Source organism: Argiope bruennichi, chromosome 4 (genome assembly GCF_947563725.1).
Source record: "Argiope bruennichi chromosome 4, qqArgBrue1.1, whole genome shotgun sequence".
Lineage (NCBI taxonomy): Eukaryota > Metazoa > Arthropoda > Arachnida > Araneae > Araneidae > Argiope > Argiope bruennichi.
Genome location: NC_079154.1, coordinates 34,700,678 through 34,720,637, shown reverse-complemented (window position 1 = coordinate 34,720,637; position 19,960 = coordinate 34,700,678). Strand labels below are relative to the sequence as shown.

The 19,960-nt window shown below is 35.1% G+C and overlaps 1 protein-coding gene across 1 annotated transcript in view; it reads left to right on the top strand.

Moving 5' to 3' along the window:
- Positions 1 to 19,960, top strand: part of LOC129966712 (glutamate receptor ionotropic, NMDA 3A-like) — a 555,899-nt gene extending 535,939 nt beyond the window's left edge. The window contains exons 8-14 of the mRNA XM_056081236.1: positions 291 to 424; positions 1,262 to 1,409; positions 1,518 to 1,814; positions 4,573 to 4,692; positions 5,268 to 5,341; positions 8,147 to 8,404; positions 19,018 to 19,960. Of these exons, the coding sequence (XP_055937211.1) occupies positions 291 to 424; positions 1,262 to 1,409; positions 1,518 to 1,814; positions 4,573 to 4,692; positions 5,268 to 5,341; positions 8,147 to 8,404; positions 19,018 to 19,483 (1,497 nt within the window). The 3' untranslated portion in view covers positions 19,484 to 19,960. The remainder of the gene's footprint in view (positions 1 to 290; positions 425 to 1,261; positions 1,410 to 1,517; positions 1,815 to 4,572; positions 4,693 to 5,267; positions 5,342 to 8,146; positions 8,405 to 19,017) is intronic.

The following is a 19,960-nucleotide window of genomic DNA, read 5'->3' as shown; positions in this document are numbered from 1 at the left end:
TTCTGTATCATGGTCATGTGACTGGGATGCGAACCACAAGGTCTCAGGCTCTATCCTCTCTCATACCAATTCGCCACAGTATAAAGATAAAGAAGCGCAAATAAATAACAAATTCCAGTAGAATTCAAGATCTGGTACCATGCTTAATATCGCATTGACTAAATGTACTTATATGTTTTACAAAGCTAAGAAACAAGCGCGAAAAATCAAATGTTCTTAAATCAAATGCATAAAACAAGAGGGCAAAGAAATAAGTCGAAGGAGTAACTGAATTTTTTTGTTCTTTTCAGCTCTTGAACCTCCGCACTGGAACTGCCAGAGGAAGCGCAGCGGAATTCTACGTTCACAAAGAGAACCCAGAACTGTATCAACACATCCAACGTTACGGAGTAGACACATTAGAGATGGGTCTTCAGGAACTCAGGTATTGCGTTCAGGTTTAACTGTTGCTTTTGGCTTTCAAAAAAGAAAATTTATTTGTAGCAAGGAAGTTACATCCTTATCCTAATACATTCAGTATAATCCATTATATGATTTTGTTATGTTTACGTTTAATAGATTAACAAATTCATATTGCGCATTTGCAATGGAATATAATTCAACTAACATGAGTTATGCTTCAAAGGTTATTCAAATATTCGCTTGAACTTGAATATATTTTGTAATTCAAGGAATATGTCCTACTTTGTATAATATGCCAGTATGATGCTTGTTTGAGTAGAAGTTGAGTTATAGTTTTATTTGTGGACAACAAAACAAGCTATTACAGTTTCAAACTGTCAAAGTTCTTTCTAAATAGACATTTAAGAAAAAGAGAACATTTTTTTAAAAATTTTTTAATTAATTAAAAGGAGAATTGTGTATTTAATAAATATAATCTTATAGTTGTTTTTTGCATTAATAATACATTAAGATATAAACAAATCTTTTCCTTGTTCTCTAAAATTGTACTTCCTTTTCGACAATTTTTATAGTCAATTCTTGCTAATACAGTACGTTTGGGTTTTAAAAAACGCCATTAGAAATACAACTTGCTGCGCATTTATATTGTTAAGAAAATGTAGAAATGCATTGCCGAGCAAATGATGCAATTTCAATGATTGTTTAAAAAAATATACATACCACAAAAGTCAAAGAATTATATCCGCAATATTTCCAATTCTTTACATAATCCTGGTTCTCATTAATAAAATTGGTAAAAAAAATTTAGCCGTGCTTTTATTACTCACCTTATTTTATATATGTGTGTATATTATTTCAGAAATAAAGAACTAGACATGCTTATCGGAGATACCGCGGTTCTGAACTACTTCAGAGGGAATGACCCTGGTTGCAGCCTTCATCTTCTGGCTGATTCGATTTTCGACGACGCATATGCTGTGGGGGTACAGAAAGATTTTCCACTCACTGTAAGATTTTATCCACGATGGTTCTAAGTACAAAGATTAATCGATTCATTTTTATGAACTTCATTAATTGGGGTAGATTCTCAACGCGATTGTTCACCTTTGTTCCAGGAAGCCATATCGGAGATGCTTTTAAAGTACAGCGAGTATGGCTACGTGGACCAGTTGCAGAAGAAATGGTATGGACGTGTGCCTTGTTTCGATGACCGCTTGCACCGCTTCAACCAACCGGAGCCCCTTAGCGTGGAAGCCGTGGCAGGGGTCTTCATCATGTTGTTGGTCGGGGTGGGAGTAGGTGTCCTCATCCTCATCCTGGAACATGTCATCTTCAGATACGCCCTTCCTATCCTTAGAAAGAAGCCCAAGGAATGCATCTGGAGGAGCCCGAACCTTATGTTTTTCAGTCAGGTAATTATTTTAACCCGGGAACCAATCATAATGACTTGTCGATCTCTGATAGAATCTATGTCCATTGGATCTCTGGTAGAATCTATGTCCATGTGGATCTCTGGTAGAATCTATGTCCATGTGGATCTCTGGTAGAATCTGTGTCTATGTCATATCTAGTACTTCTAATGCTAAAATGCATTCATTTTAAATAATTCTAATCTTCAATGCAACATATTTGAATGCATATAAGTATATTATCCAGCTTATCAGCTTGAAAATTTCATTCTTATTTTAGTACACTGAATTTTTTTTAATCAAATATTTTTATTGGCTAATTCTCTAATTTATTACACAAATTATGAAAAATAGTCTATGGTGTGCGTAAAATTTCAATGACTTTCGAATAGTCATTGAAATTTTACGAATTACTTTCGAATGAATAGATTCATTTGAATGTACTTTCGAATGAATAGAATGGTGTAAAAACTTTTAAATTAGAACATGTTATATACTTATTAAATGCGAAATTTAAAAATACTTTGCTGAGGAAGTCATCAAGAACCAAGCTAGATAAAATATTCAACTGAAAATTTTAGCCGAAAATTCTTGGATTACCACCTGGTCGCAAAAGGTAGCTAGTACATAATAAATATTACATAATGTCATTCAAAATCTGAATACCATTATTTATTGTTATCTGTCAGGGTCAATATCACTGATATATAGTAACTCGTTTGCTCTTTAAAACATTTCCCTTATTCTGCTAAAAACGCTTGCATTCAGTAGAGTGAGATATTTGTATATTTTTATGGCCAAGATCGCCAAAATAATGAGTTTATTCGTGACAATCGAAACACCCGATGGCTAAGGAATTGCACCTAAATTCTCATGCCCTATTATACATAAGGAAACAAAATTTCACCACGATGGTTACAGACCCGAATTTACTTGATAATTTTCAGATCACACCAAGATCGCCAAATTTCAATATGCATAAGATGTCAATATTTCGCCAAGATGACTAACGATGATTTGCATTTTTTTTTTCGAAATTTATGACAGGGAGCCATAAATATAAATACAATCACCAGACTGCTGAATAAACCGAATAATAAAGAAAACATTTTATTATAAATACATTTTATGTTGCTACGTAGTACACTGCTGAAAACAATTAAAGGATATTGAGGTTGTGGGTTGATCTTGCACTTGGAGAATTGTTTGAAGTATTAATACGCTATCTAGAGACATAGTAAGCTATATGAGATAAAAATGACATTTGTTTGACAGAAAAAATACGTTTTATTAAGCCTTTGGAAACAAAAAGTAAAAAACAAAATTTGTGTATATGAGAAAAACAAACCAAAAAAGGTGTTCCCTTAAAAGAAAATTGTTTTTAGTAGGGGGTATGGTTTCCCCGGACGGCCAGCAACGTTGAACACCTTTGAGGCATCGAGTCAATGAGGCTATTAATGAGGGGTTGAGGTATTCTGTCCCACTCCTCCAGAAGAGCTCTTTCCAGTTCTTGGAGAGTTTGTGGTGGTGGTAGGCGTCCAGCAATTCGTTTACCTAGAATGTTCCAAACATGCTCGATTGTATTCATGTCCGGAGAACACGCTGAGGAATCCATTCATATGATTCCTTCCTCCAAAAGGAAATCATTCACCAAATTAGCACGATCTGGCCTGCAATTGCCGTCCATTAACATGAAGTCATCTCCAATAAATGCAGCATAAGAGACTACAATAGGTTTCAGGATTTCATCCCTATATCGGCGACCGGTCAGAGCTCTATTTCGAATGATACAATCTGCTCGGTGCGCCCATCAATGGAGATGCCAGCATAGACCATCACTCCCCCACCGCCAAATCTTACACTTGCGTGCACGAACGCAGGATTGTTTCTAGTGCCACGTTCCCTCCAGATGAGAATGCGCCTATCATCAGGATGAACAGAAAAACGGGATGCGTCAGAGAAAAGAATATTGCGCCATTCATTTCTCCTCCAGTTCACATGCCCCGTTGCCCACTCCCTGCGGGCGAGACAGTGCCTTGCTATTAACGTGACACACACCATTGGTCGGCGAGCATACAGATCTACAGCGTGAAGGCGGTTTCGGACAGTTTGTATAGAAACTATGGTGCCAGTAGCCGAGCGAAGGTGTTGTTGAAGAAGAGTGGCATTCATATTTCGGTGTCTCAGAGTCGTTAGCGTTAAATAAAGGTCTTCATTGGGTGTTGTTGCACGTCTACGCCCTTGCCCTGATCTTCGGCGTGCATTTCCAGTCTCCAAAAAGCGGTTCAAGATCCTGCAAATCAAACTCCAATGGTTTCTGCTACTTCGGCTTGTGTTTGGCTTACCTCTAACTGGCCAACAACTCTCCAAGCTTCTGATTCGGTTAAATGACTTCGTTGAGACATCGCACTCATCGAAACAACGTGCTTACTGAATGTCGATCATTCTTTTCCGCTTTGTCTCACATTAAGTTGAAAGCCAAATCAAATTCGCTGCCGCCAAAGCGCCGTCTTCGACGTCAAACACGAAATTTGCATATTGCAAAGTTTGAAATTAAGAAAAAATTGCCTTTGTGACTTTCTTCTTCCATTTTATGCAAAAAAAGAAATTGCCTATACCGTTATTTTATACATCCTTTAATTGTTTTGGGAAGTGTATTTCAACCCATAGAAGAATCATTGTTTGTTGCTTATTTGAAAAATTTATTTAATGCTGTTAATTTCTTGAAATCAATAAATAATTACTTTTTTTATATTTGCAGAAACTTTATCGGTTTATTAATACAGTAGAGCTCGTTTCGCCCCATCATTCTGTAAAAGAAATAATTTCCAACTTGAAAGAAGGTCAAATTGCAAGTCTGTTTCAAAAAAGTGTGAAAAAGGTTTGTTCCTCTGTCATTAATTGATTTTCAAACTATTATTACAATCTAGAATTTCACATTTGCTAATATATGATTTCGAAACTAATTCAGATACATTTTAGACTCGGGAAAATATTAAACTGCAAACTGAAAATATTAAATTACAATTAATATAAAGAAAAAATATTCGTTAAAATTACTTAGTATGACATTGCTTAAAATTACTTAGTATTAGTATGATTAGTATTAAAGAAAAAACACTGATTTCATCTTGAAAATATCCTCATTAATAGCCTATCTCCACAAAAATTGTTAATCCATTGCATCATCACAATGCTTATCAGTGAATTTTAAAGCCACATAAAAACTAAAAAAATATCTATTTGAAAATCCATCAAAAGATGGAATTATTTATTCAATCCAATTCCGTCTGAATACTAAAGTTGATAATACAAATGTTTAAATTAGTTTGTTCAGTAAGATCTCTCAGAAATTTTACTTTTCGAGATTGATTTTTGATCAAATAAATATGTTGATCTATGAATTTATATATATACCAATAAATAAATATATAGTAACTTTTTTTATTCTTTCAGAAATTTAAAGAAGAAGCTCGAAGAAGAAAAAGCAAATCGCAATTCTTTGATATGATACAAGAAATAAGAAGAGCGTATGTATTAGACTGTAACTCTATTTTAACCAATTATAAATTAGCGGATTAAAAAACAAACTTTACATTAAATTTTAAATCAACGGGAATACTCTGTCTTCAAATTTCTTGTAAGAATGACTAAACTTAATAATTTTGTGGAGGGGATTCAGCATACTTTTCGATCATTTTTCTCGGATAGATTTAGTCTGAAGTTGGAGAAAAATTACGAATTGTGACATTAAGATTCCATACAAGATTGTATTCATATATCTTCTTGTTTTTGTTTTTTTTTCAAATTATCGCATTTATAAGCTTACAGACAAGCATACTGACATACAGTCAATACTTTGACGTATATACCCTTTTAGTACAAGATACTGTATACGACATCTTCACGATGTTATTCGATATTTTGAACGCAGGCCAAATCAAAGAGGCATCATTATAATGTTGTGCTAATAGGGAGGCATTGTGCTAATAGGGTGACAAAAATTTTAATATGCAACTGCAGCTTTGGGGTGTAAGCCATATATCAAAGCATGTCTAACATACTGCATTTTTTAATACTGATATAAATGGACAGACCTATAACTCAGACTGAAAGCTGATGGTTTTCATGTCAAATATTAGAAATCTACAACTTTGGCATGAAGGTAACGTACCAAATTTCGCTTTTATTTATTGCATCTTCGAGTTATCTTCTTTTTTTACACAAATATGTAAGTCTAAAGATGTGTGTGTGTGTGTGTGTGTGTGTGTGTGTGTGTGTGTGTGTGTGTGTGTGTGTGTGTGTGTGTGTGTGTGTGTGTGTGTGTGTGTGTGTGTGTGTGTGTGTGTGTGTGTGTGTGTGTGTGTGTGTGTGTGTGTGTGTGTGTGTGTGTGTGTGTGTGTGTGTGTGTGTGTGTGTGTGTGTGTGTGTGTGTGTGTGTTTCGGACTTATAAGTGGCTAAAACATGAAGATAATCAAAATCTCAAGGAGGAATTTTCAAAGTATTAATTCTTTCTATATTTTGCATTTGAGACAGTTAATATATCTTTTGTTCTCTGAAGTACAGTATTTTACACAATAGTTATTTTCTATAGAAAGCTCTGCATTCTTCAAGAATTTCATGTAAAAATTGGGCTTGTAACGCTCAGTATATAACATCTGCAATGGAAATGTGCCTTTCCGCACTCAGAGGGCAGCCCTACTGTTTTCCGTATGTCTTTGAAAAATGAGCAGTTATTTCTCGATAGCAGAAGGAAAACGGTTACTTGTACTATGAAAGTGGTAATGGTAGGTTTGTAATAAGAATACAAGCATTTTTTTTTATCTGATTCATTGTGAATGTCTCCAAAGCAGAGAAATTCTATCTCATTTAAACTCTCATTCACTCTTATAGTGATTTGAGAAGACATTCAAATTTTAAAAGAGTAGTTCAGAAACTCAGATTATTAAAAATGTAATTTTTAAAATTGGGAAATTTTCCACATCAGTGATTTTATGTACTACAGCCTCTATTAGTTATTAGCATACCAAGCTTTTATATTTCCTTTTTTTTATTTCTTTTTTTCTAAATTTAAGTATGGTTTCAGAGCTTTGGTGATCTCCATAAGAACAGAACATTAATGGATTTTCTTCATTTAAAGTCAACTAGTAATAGCCTAAAAAATTATATTATGCCTGGTTGTCACATAACCTGTTTACAGCACTGAATGTTTTGTTTTGATTTTTGATGAATTGTATGGTAAAAATTGTTTTCCTGTTAAATTTCTTTATAAAATTGCATTACCGAATTCAAGAAGGATGGAGAAGATATTTAAATCTTTTGCTCTTTGTCTCTGGTCGATGATGTTACATGAATTTATAAACTTTATGAATTATATTTCCTTTCATCTAAATTTATTCATTTACTATATATATTTCTGTTTATATCGATATACATCTTAATATTTCCTTTCCTTAGTATATGTCGATCATCTCAAATTTTTCTTACCATTGACTCGTATGATGCCGTGGTGAAAGCTTATAAGCCAGTTAACAGCTACACTACCCGAGCAATTGCTTTTATATCGTGGTCATGTTACTGGGCTGCGAACCAGTTCTATCCTCGCTCATCACAAACCGCTACGTTAGTGACCTCGGATGATAACCTTCAACCTTCGTACAGCTGTTGTGGCTCCATCTACCCACAGAAAATCAAAGTCGTCAGATTCACTTGACGCAGCAAACCAAAGTCGTCAGACTCACTTGACGCAGCAACACACACACACACAAAAAGGCCGTAACAACCCAAAGTCGTCAGACTCACTTGACGCAGCAACAGCATCAGCAACCACTCACCCACACACGCTCGCCATAACGTTTGGCGCTACTCAAATGGGTGCAGACGCATTAGAATCAACAGCCATATCGTACGTCTCACCTCCGACTCACTGGAGGGAGAGTCTGTGGTGAAAGCTTATAAGCCAATCAACAACTACGCTGCCCGTGCAATTGCTTTTATATCTTGGTCATGTTACTGGGCTACGAACCACAAGGTCCCAAGTTCTATCCCCACTCATAACAATCCGCAACAATGCTTTAAACTCTTTAGGTAAACTGGGGTGGTTTGAGAAATTAAAAAAGTATTCTGATTCTAAATTTCCTTTGTGCATATGTTGTAAATGATAATATCTAAAGATTATAGAGTTTTCGAACCAACCTCTCATTAAAGCCTTCTAAACCCTGTGCTTCAAAAATAAACATTTGTCATCTATGAAATAAACGTGCTACGGTACCGTGATAACTAGCCACTCTACTTAACATTTAAAATCATTATTCATTGATCATATTTATTTTAGGGTTCGCCAACAAAATGACACAAGGACGTCCATAACGTGGGAGGACTCTCGAACGCAACTGACGTCCCCTCCAGTAGTAACCACACCTCTGGAAGGGGAAGTACCGTGGGAGATAGACGAGAACGAAGCTGTGGAAGAGGAAGAGAGTGACGATGATGATGACGATGAAAATCGTTTTCAGATACCAGAAATCCGATTCACGTCGAGCTTTCAAGACCTTACCCAAACATCGGTGCTTCTTCATTCTTACAGACCTAGGTTTGTTACTTCAATTTCTTCTCTCCATGAATGACACACGTTCATAAATTTTCTGTCTTTGTATAAGAAATCATCGGAAAGTCCTCCGCTCCACCTTCAAACATACTGACATTATTTTATGTTTAGTTTCTAAATAGTATGGTGGCAATGATTTGGTTGATATACGATGAAAGAACTCCAGCATTGGATAATGAGAAGCAAAAAGCAACGTTTTATTTCACTAGAAAATGTGACATACAGGTAGCAAAAATATATCTGATACATCGGTGCTTCTTCATTCTTACAGACCTAGGTTTGTTACTTCAATTTCTTCTCTCCATGAATGACACAAGTTCATAAATTTTCTGTCTTTGTATAAGAAATCATCGGAAAGTCATCCGCTCCACCTTCAAACATACTGACATTATTTTATGTTTCTAAATAGTATGGTGGCAATGATTTGGTTGATATACGATGAAAGAACTCCAACATTGGATAATGAGAAGCAAAAAGCAACGTTTTATTTCACTAGAAAATGTGACATACAGGTAGCAAAAATATATCTGATACATCGGTGCTTCTTCATTCTTACAGACCTAGGTTTGTTACTTCAATTTCTTCTCTCCATGAATGACACAAGTTCATAAATTTTCTGTCTTTGTATAAGAAATCATCGGAAAGTCATCCGCTCCACCTTCAAACATACTGACATTATTTTATGTTTCTAAATAGTATGGTGGCAATGATTTGGTTGATATACGATGAAAGAACTCCAGCATTGGATAATGAGAAGCAAAAAGCAACGTTTTATTTCACTAGAAAATGTGACATACAGGTAGCAAAAATATATCTGATACATCGGTGCTTCTTCATTCTTACAGACCTAGGTTTGTTACTTCAATTTCTTCTCTCCATGAATGACACACGTTCATAAATTTTCTGTCTTTGTATAAGAAATCATCGGAAAGTCCTCCGCTCCACCTTCAAACATACTGACATTATTTTATGTTTAGTTTCTAAATAGTATGGTGGCAATGATTTGGTTGATATACGATGAAAGAACTCCAGCATTGGATAATGAGAAGCAAAAAGCAACGTTTTATTTCACTAGAAAATGTGACATACAGGTAGCAAAAATATATCTGATACATCGGTGCTTCTTCATTCTTACAGACCTAGGTTTGTTACTTCAATTTCTTCTCTCCATGAATGACACAAGTTCATAAATTTTCTGTCTTTGTATAAGAAATCATCGGAAAGTCATCCGCTCCACCTTCAAACATACTGACATTATTTTATGTTTCTAAATAGTATGGTGGCAATGATTTGGTTGATATACGATGAAAGAACTCCAGCATTGGATAATGAGAAGCAAAAAGCAACGTTTTATTTCACTAGAAAATGTGACATACAGGTAGCAAAAATATATCTGATACATCGGTGCTTCTTCATTCTTACAGACCTAGGTTTGTTACTTCAATTTCTTCTCTCCATGAATGACACAAGTTCATAAATTTTCTGTCTTTGTATAAGAAATCATCGGAAAGTCATCCGCTCCACCTTCAAACATACTGACATTATTTTATGTTTCTAAATAGTATGGTGGCAATGATTTGGTTGATATACGATGAAAGAACTCCAGCATTGGATAATGAGAAGCATAAAGCAACGTTTTATTTCACTAGAAAATGTGACATACAGGTAGCAAAAATATATCTGATACATCGGTGCTTCTTCATTCTTACAGACCTAGGTTTGTTACTTCAATTTCTTCTCTCCATGAATGACACACGTTCATAAATTTTCTGTCTTTGTATAAGAAATCATCGGAAAGTCCTCCGCTCCACCTTCAAACATACTGACATTATTTTATGTTTAGTTTCTAAATAGTATGGTGGCAATGATTTGGTTGATATACGATGAAAGAACTCCAGCATTGGATAATGAGAAGCAAAAAGCAACGTTTTATTTCACTAGAAAATGTGACATACAGGTAGCAAAAATATATCTGATACATCGGTGCTTCTTCATTCTTACAGACCTAGGTTTGTTACTTCAATTTCTTCTCTCCATGAATGACACAAGTTCATAAATTTTCTGTCTTTGTATAAGAAATCATCGGAAAGTCATCCGCTCCACCTTCAAACATACTGACATTATTTTATGTTTCTAAATAGTATGGTGGCAATGATTTGGTTGATATACGATGAAAGAACTCCAGCATTGGATAATGAGAAGCAAAAAGCAACGTTTTATTTCACTAGAAAATGTGACATACAGGTAGCAAAAATATATCTGATACATCGGTGCTTCTTCATTCTTACAGACCTAGGTTTGTTACTTCAATTTCTTCTCTCCATGAATGACACAAGTTCATAAATTTTCTGTCTTTGTATAAGAAATCATCGGAAAGTCATCCGCTCCACCTTCAAACATACTGACATTATTTTATGTTTCTAAATAGTATGGTGGCAATGATTTGGTTGATATACGATGAAAGAACTCCAGCATTGGATAATGAGAAGCAAAAAGCAACGTTTTATTTCACTAGAAAATGTGACATACAGGTAGCAAAAATATATCTGATACATCGGTGCTTCTTCATTCTTACAGACCTAGGTTTGTTACTTCAATTTCTTCTCTCCATGAATGACACACGTTCATAAATTTTCTGTCTTTGTATAAGAAATCATCGGAAAGTCCTCCGCTCCACCTTCAAACATACTGACATTATTTTATGTTTAGTTTCTAAATAGTATGGTGGCAATGATTTGGTTGATATACGATGAAAGAACTCCAGCATTGGATAATGAGAAGCAAAAAGCAACGTTTTATTTCACTAGAAAATGTGACATACAGGTAGCAAAAATATATCTGATACATCGGTGCTTCTTCATTCTTACAGACCTAGGTTTGTTACTTCAATTTCTTCTCTCCATGAATGACACAAGTTCATAAATTTTCTGTCTTTGTATAAGAAATCATCGGAAAGTCATCCGCTCCACCTTCAAACATACTGACATTATTTTATGTTTCTAAATAGTATGGTGGCAATGATTTGGTTGATATACGATGAAAGAACTCCAGCATTGGATAATGAGAAGCAAAAAGCAACGTTTTATTTCACTAGAAAATGTGACATACAGGTAGCAAAAATATATCTGATACATCGGTGCTTCTTCATTCTTACAGACCTAGGTTTGTTACTTCAATTTCTTCTCTCCATGAATGACACAAGTTCATAAATTTTCTGTCTTTGTATAAGAAATCATCGGAAAGTCATCCGCTCCACCTTCAAACATACTGACATTATTTTATGTTTCTAAATAGTATGGTGGCAATGATTTGGTTGATATACGATGAAAGAACTCCAACATTGGATAATGAGAAGCAAAAAGCAACGTTTTATTTCACTAGAAAATGTGACATACAGGTAGCAAAAATATATCTGATACATCGGTGCTTCTTCATTCTTACAGACCTAGGTTTGTTACTTCAATTTCTTCTCTCCATGAATGACACAAGTTCATAAATTTTCTGTCTTTGTATAAGAAATCATCGGAAAGTCATCCGCTCCACCTTCAAACATACTGACATTATTTTATGTTTCTAAATAGTATGGTGGCAATGATTTGGTTGATATACGATGAAAGAACTCCAACATTGGATAATGAGAAGCAAAAAGCAACGTTTTATTTCACTAGAAAATGTGACATACAGGTAGCAAAAATATATCTGATACATCGGTGCTTCTTCATTCTTACAGACCTAGGTTTGTTACTTCAATTTCTTCTCTCCATGAATGACACAAGTTCATAAATTTTCTGTCTTTGTATAAGAAATCATCGGAAAGTCATCCGCTCCACCTTCAAACATACTGACATTATTTTATGTTTCTAAATAGTATGGTGGCAATGATTTGGTTGATATACGATGAAAGAACTCCAACATTGGATAATGAGAAGCAAAAAGCAACGTTTTATTTCACTAGAAAATGTGACATACAGGTAGCAAAAATATATCTGAGGTGTACACAAAGAGCTCCACCTTCAAACATACTGACATTATTTTATGTTTCTAAATAGTATGGTGGCAATGATTTGGTTGATATACGATGAAAGAACTCCAACATTGGATAATGAGAAGCAAAAAGCAACGTTTTATTTCACTAGAAAATGTGACATACAGGTAGCAAAAATATATCTGATACATCGGTGCTTCTTCATTCTTACAGACCTAGGTTTGTTACTTCAATTTCTTCTCTCCATGAATGACACAAGTTCATAAATTTTCTGTCTTTGTATAAGAAATCATCGGAAAGTCATCCGCTCCACCTTCAAACATACTGACATTATTTTATGTTTCTAAATAGTATGGTGGCAATGATTTGGTTGATATACGATGAAAGAACTCCAACATTGGATAATGAGAAGCAAAAAGCAACGTTTTATTTCACTAGAAAATGTGACATACAGGTAGCAAAAATATATCTGAGGTGTACACAAAGAGCTAGAATTGTAAAAATCGCAACAATAACAAACAAAAAAATCACAAATTGGAAACAGTAATAGGGCTCAGAGTGTACAGATAGATAATTCACTCTGCACTTTCAATGTCCTCTCAACACTCTAAGGACATAATTCATTTTCGTTTGAACCCTTCGTATTTTTAGATCTTTATATACAATATGGAATTTCGAAGAAAATTCCTCAGAATTCAGATCATAATAAGGATAGAGACTAAATTTATGCATTTTCCGGAACTTTCAGTTTCGTTGTCAGGTTTTTGTCACGATTCCATGCCTTGCATTAAAAACAGCTAGAAATCTCTTTCCAACTGTAACATTAGCTTGGTAGAAAAGAACGACAAATTCTTATAAATTACAGCACAAGAATTCTTTTTTTTTTTTTTTTTTTTTTGACAAAAAATTTTTTTTCCCAGGATATTATAAATGCTGACTTGTAGATATTTAAGCATCTTTAAACAAATAATAATCGAATTAACTATAACTAAGAAATCACAAATGATAATGTTATTAATTTCAAAGGTAGCTAAAATTCTTAGCCAAACTTATTCGATATTACTTTCCACGAGCAATAATAAGCTTTCAATCAAAATAAAAAAAAAAATCTTTCACAAAGCATTTCTTCGAAATTCATGGTTCATTTATAATGAAATTCCAATAATACTATATGAAAACATTTTGCATAATTTTAGTCATTAATCAGAAGCACCAAAAAAATTAGTTTACATATAAAAAAATTTCCCCAAAAAAGTTCTAAATTTAAAACTTTCTCTTATACGCAATATATATATATATATATATATATATATATATATATATATATATATATATATATATATATATATATATAATGTTACGAATCTGTAATGCTGCTTCCCAGCATAGTTGGTTCCATCATCAGAAAGACCGTCCGGGTGTCACGTAGGAGGTCCCAGAGCTTGACGACTTGGCGACGAATTTGGCGACTTTGGCGCCAAAATAGATTATACCCGAAACTTCGAGAATTTTTCCGATCCGTCCATTGGGAACCGAGATACGCCTCGAAAGTTCCTGATTGGTTCAGAGGCTTCTAGCTCCGCCCCCTGAGACCTATAAAAAGAGGCAGTCTGCAGCTGCCGAGCAAAGTAGTCGGAATCGACGATAAAGTACTGGCCTTCCAGAGATTAGCGGAGCAGCGACGGAGTCAAGCTAGTGCTGCACTAAGCTGTGCGCTACTGTCTGCAGTAGAGTCTCGTTGTATGCTGCTGTGTACACGTCTCGGCTTAAAGATAATTGCCTTCTCTATGCTGTAAATAGCTGTCGTCTTTGTGCTGTCCTGTCTTCGTGTAAATAAACGTCGTTTTATTTTCTACTGCCGACTGATGATTGAGCCTTCTCCACTATATATAAAAATATATATAATATGAAAAAACGAAGAGCTTTTTATATTCATATTTTCTGAAATATTTGGTCGAATTTTTAAAATATAAACCCACTGCAAAAAGACATTAAAAATACTATAGACGGAACGTAGGAAAAATGCTACAGTTTTAATAATTATTATTTTTATAAAAGGTGCCTGAATAAAAGATACTACAGAAAATAAAAATTCTAACAGTCCTTCTCATCTTTTAATCTGCATATATTTTTCTAAAAAATTACCCACAATTTTAAAGAAATAATTTTATAATTATTGAAAAGTCATGGTATTAGATTGAGGTATTATCAGAGTATGCTAATGAAACTCGCTTGAAACGAAGAACTCCTTTTAGATGTTTCGAAACACTAATGAAAGTTAAACAAACCGCTGTTGCTTCGAAAATTAACAGGGAATTTCGAATAAACCAAACAAAATTAATAGGAAACTCCGATGATTCTTCACTCTGTGTAAACTATGCCTGATGAGAAGCGTGGATTTGAAAAATTCCGCTTGCTACTCGAAAAAGATCATGTCAGCTGACTTTTAAAAGATGGGAGATAACTATCTTCACTTTACCGACGAAAGAAGAAACTGTTCATTTAAGCCAAAGCTAATGCGAAAGTTTTAAAGTCAAGCGCCATTTTTGCACGTTTGCCCTCTCTTCATGAAAGGAGTGATCCATTGCTCTTCAGCCCTCCGAATTTTGTTAATTTCAAGTAGGTGTACTCTATTCAGAGTTCCGTAAAATTGTGAAATTGCTTCATTGCAGTTCCCATTGTATACTAAAGAAGCCCGTTGTATTTAACTTCAAAATTTTGATTAGAAATTTTGATTGAAACTTCAGGTAAAGGAGTTTTGAACATTCAAAGAATGAAGATTAGGATTTTAGTATTAGGGGCATTGTGGAGGAATCTGTTGTAGACGCAAAACTGTAGCACCTTGCAACTGTTTCAAAAACTTATTAATGACATAAGGGCACAAAAGAAGAAGAGATGATCCAGGCTAAGTCTTAGACGGCATTGAAACAAAATATTATTGCATAGTGTTTCTGTTTAATGCCAAATATGATGCAAGGACGAAAAAAATTTACTTTAGCGTTACTAAGCCGGTGATGATAAATGGCTGAGCAAACTTCATACTACGCACCCTGCGCCAATTATTTTATTAATGACATAGCAGATGGAAAACAAGGGGACAGATGGGGAAAAACGCATAGCTAGCGATGGACAATATTTCGAATAAAATATTTTATCATTGCCATACAATAAACGTATATTTTCTATACAAATGTCTCAATTTTATATTTCCACATCTGGTAAATTTTGTTTTGTTAAAAAAAAAAATCCTTACACACAACACGTATTGGAGCATTGAGTATTCTAAAGAACCGATATTCTTATGCTTGTCAATATCTTCTTCATTCTGAATCATGCAAATTACACTGGCGGAAAAAAATTCCCAACGCCAAGGAAGACTTGTGTTAGATAAACAAAATTTGGTAGACGTGTTTATACATTTGAAAGATGACATCGATTCAAATTTCGTGTTTCGCGCATAAGAGTGGCGCTAGTAACGCCACTCAGAATTTGCATATTAGGTTTGCTTTAAATGCGTGCTGCAAAGCTCGTGAGCGTTATTTATCATTGAAATTTGACGTATTGAGTTGATGTTAGCCAAGAATGCATTTACGAAGACGAAGAAACTTATCAACAGCTCACAGAATTTGAACGAGGTCGTGTAATAGGACTACGAGAAGGTGGATTTTCTTTCCGATATATTGCTGAAAGACTTGGTCATAATGTATCCACTGTGTATGATTGTTAGGAACAGTGGTCAAGGGATGGTACTGCCTCAAAAACACCGGATTCTGGGGGGTCACGTGGCGCTTCTGAGAGGGAAGACCTCCGTATTCGGCGTACGGCTGTGGCACATCGTACTGCATCTGCGGCAGAAGTTGCAGTTGGTATCACAGTGACACAAAAAACTGTTAGAAATCGATTACTTCAAGGACAGCTCCGAGCCAGACGCCCTGTAGCTTGCATTCTGCTGACTCCAAGTCATTGTCCTTTTCGACGCCAGTGGTGTCAAGCCAGAACTCTTTGGAGAACTGAGTGGAGATCTGCTGTGTTTTCTGATGAAAGCTAGTTCTGCCTTGGTGCCAGTGATGGCAGTGTGTTGGTCTGAAGGAGACCAGAGGAACGCCTGTGACCAAACTGTCTGCGGCTCTAAACACACTGAACCTGCACCTGGAGTCATGGTATGGGTAGCAATTTCCTGTGACAGCAGGAACACTCTCTTGGTTATCCCAAACACACTGACTACAAATTTGTACGTCAGTCTGGTAATTCAACCTGTAGTGTTGCCATTCAAGAACAGCATTCAAGGGGTAGTTTTCCAATAGGATAACGCTCGCCTTCGTACTGCTGTTGTAACGCAACGTGCTCTACGGAGTGTCGACATGTTACCTTGGCCTGTTAGATCACCAGATCTGTCTCCAATTGAGCACGTATGGAATATCATTGGACGATAACTCCAGCATCATCCACAGCCAGCACTGACAGTCCCAGTATTGTCAGAACAAGTACAACAAGCATGGAAATCCGTACCACCAAGTGACATTCAGCACCTGTATGACACAATGCATGCACGTTTGCAGACTGGCATTCGAAATTCTAGTGGATACACTGGCAATTAATGAAACAGCATTTCACATTTTAAATGCATTTTTTGAGCTTAAATTAACCTGTGACCTTGAAAATTTAATCAATTAAACATGTTAACTAAACAAATGCATTGTCCAATTTTCATTACTCTACAATAATTTTTCTTGGTGTTGGGATTTTCTTTTCCATCAGTGTATTTCGTTTACATACTTTGTCTATTTAGGTGAAACGACTCGACACATCAAAACACTGCCATCTCAATATGCTTAACACTGAACTGTCGAGGGGAGAGTATAAGCAGAATCGTTTTACCTAATAAAAAATGATATTCGACAAAATAGATAATGAATTCCCACTGCACCATGGATTTTAAAATGTGTTTTTTTAGTAATGTCTTATCTCTCTCTCTTATTATTTATTTCAAGACAACTGTTTTTTGCTCTAGTCTGAACCAGATAACTAGGAGCGTAGTAGACAATATAAATCTTTGTTGATAATTTAGAATTAGTAGTAGATAATTTAATACTTTTTTTTCAATTTTTAGGTATATTTATGTCATTTAACTAGTATATTTTGCTTTCAGAGATGATTTTTTTAAATTTTTTATGGAAAAATACAAAAATATAATTATTTTCGACCTTAAAATTCAGCCCGAACGTAGTCATATACCTTAAGTATTATGTGCATATGTTAACATTATCTAATATTAGGCATGTATAAATTACCGTAACCCTGTTAATAATTTATTTTTGTTGTATCTGAAAAATTTTAAATTATTAAATTTAAGTATTATTAAAAAAAGATCCAAAAGATTAAGAATTTTGTTAAATTCGAACCAAATTCAAAATAGTTAAAAAGTAATATTTCTTAAAGTCCCATTAAATATTTCCATGATCATGCTAGAACAAATTTAGGTGACTTAATGCTACAACTTGTATTATAGACTAAAACTTGTACCTCGGTCTATACACTAAGAACTAGAAGGAAATGTAACTATATTTTTTCCAGAATTCCATCTCAGTGAAATTAAATCTTATGAATCTATATGATGAACCAAAATATTTAATATTAAAACAGAGTAAGATATTGACAATCCCCTGGTAGTCAAAAAAAGAAACTGAGAACTTTTATTTACAATATTTAATTGGTTTCAATTAAATGTAAAATCAATCATTATCGTTATTTTGAAGCTAAATTGAAGAAATTGTGTTTGCTCCCCAGTCAAATTTGTCTTCACTGGTTAATTTTTTTTAATAAAGCGATTACTTTGATTAGCAACAAAATTGCCCTATCAGAACAAAATATGCAAAAAATATTATTACGATATCTCCATGATGTTGGACAGCGTTCAGAATGTCACACAACTTCGTGTAGATATTCTAATGAAGACATATAAACCAGTTAAGAACTACGCTGCACGAGCAGTTGCTTTTGTATCGTGGTCATGTTACTGGACTGCGAACAACAAGGTTCCAGGTTCTATCCCCACTCATATCAATCCTCTTACATTGGTGACCTCCGACGATGAACCTTCAACCTTCGAACAGCTATTGTGGCGCCATCTACCCGCAACCAAAGTCGTCAGACTCACTTGACGCAGCAACAGCAACCACTCACCCACACACGCTCGCCATAACGCTTGGCGCTACTCAAATGGGTACAGGCGCATTAGAATCAACAGCTAATACATCACCACTCAACAGCCATATCGTTCGTCTCACCTCCGACTCACTGGAGGGAGAGTCTGTAGTGAAGGTATATAAGCCAGTTAACAACTACACTGCACGAGCAATTGCTTTTGTATCGTGGTCATGTTACTGGACTGCGAACCACAAGGTCTCAGGTTCTATCCTCGCTCATACCAATTCGCCCCAATATCGTATAATATTCTGTGCTGATAAGAGAGTAGCTTCGACACCAGTAAAGGTGTGTCTGTATTGTTTGAATAAAAAAATGTATTATATGTGCTTCAAACTTAAAACAAGCACGTAACCAGTGTATATGTAGGGAGTTTTTTTAATATTTCTTCCTCCATCTTTGATTTCAGATATTATTCAGAGTCGCCAGAGGAACCAGACTCTTTAGTGGAATCTTATAGTTCGACGAGCACTGCCACTTTCTTCAATCGCGTCCGGACGAGACTCAGCGCTAGTGCCAGCGACTTAACGTCCATGCAAGTCAAAGACGACCCCTGGTTAAAGATCGGCGTCCTCACCTCCCCGAGAGTCCGGTCGCTGGACGATATCCAGAACTTGCGCAAAGATTCCTTGACCAGCGAGAACAAAGAGAGAATAGAATCCTTAGAATTTGCCGACAACCTCAGTGCCACATGGAGATCATCCTACACCATTGACGAACTCAGACTGCTGTCCATGAGCAAAGAAGACATCGTTAGAATGTGGCAAGGTTCAGAAAGGGCGCTGCTTAATAGACTTCAAGACACATTGAAAGAGAAACGACTTTTGGAACAAAAGTTAGCTTTTGTACAGAAGACACTGCTTAAACCTCCTTGAGAAAAACAGACAAACAAGGATAGCGGATCAGAAAGATATTGGAAATTTCGCCTCGAGGAAATAACACAATGTGTTCATTTATCGATGCTAAAAGTTGCAAGAAGTGTCATGAAACATTTGCAGGAAGTAATTTCGATCATTTATTTACATAGCGACCCTAGAAGCTATAATAGAAATTTTAGTAAATCCAGGTCATAAATTGAGCTTTGATAAATACTAGAAATCGACTACAATTAGTCCAAAGAATATTTGAAAGTATACAGAGGAAAAAAATATTTTTTAAATTGCTACTACGTCATCTATAGAGATAGCAAAACGTGCCCAAACAAGCACAAAGTAGTGGTAGAACTTTAAATATAAAACTTATTCTGAGTCGATATTTTCCCAGTTTCCCAATATAGTCCATTGACTTTTAAATTGTATAATTAGATTTCAACTTTACAATTAGCTACGAAATTTTCAATTGCTTTAGTGATA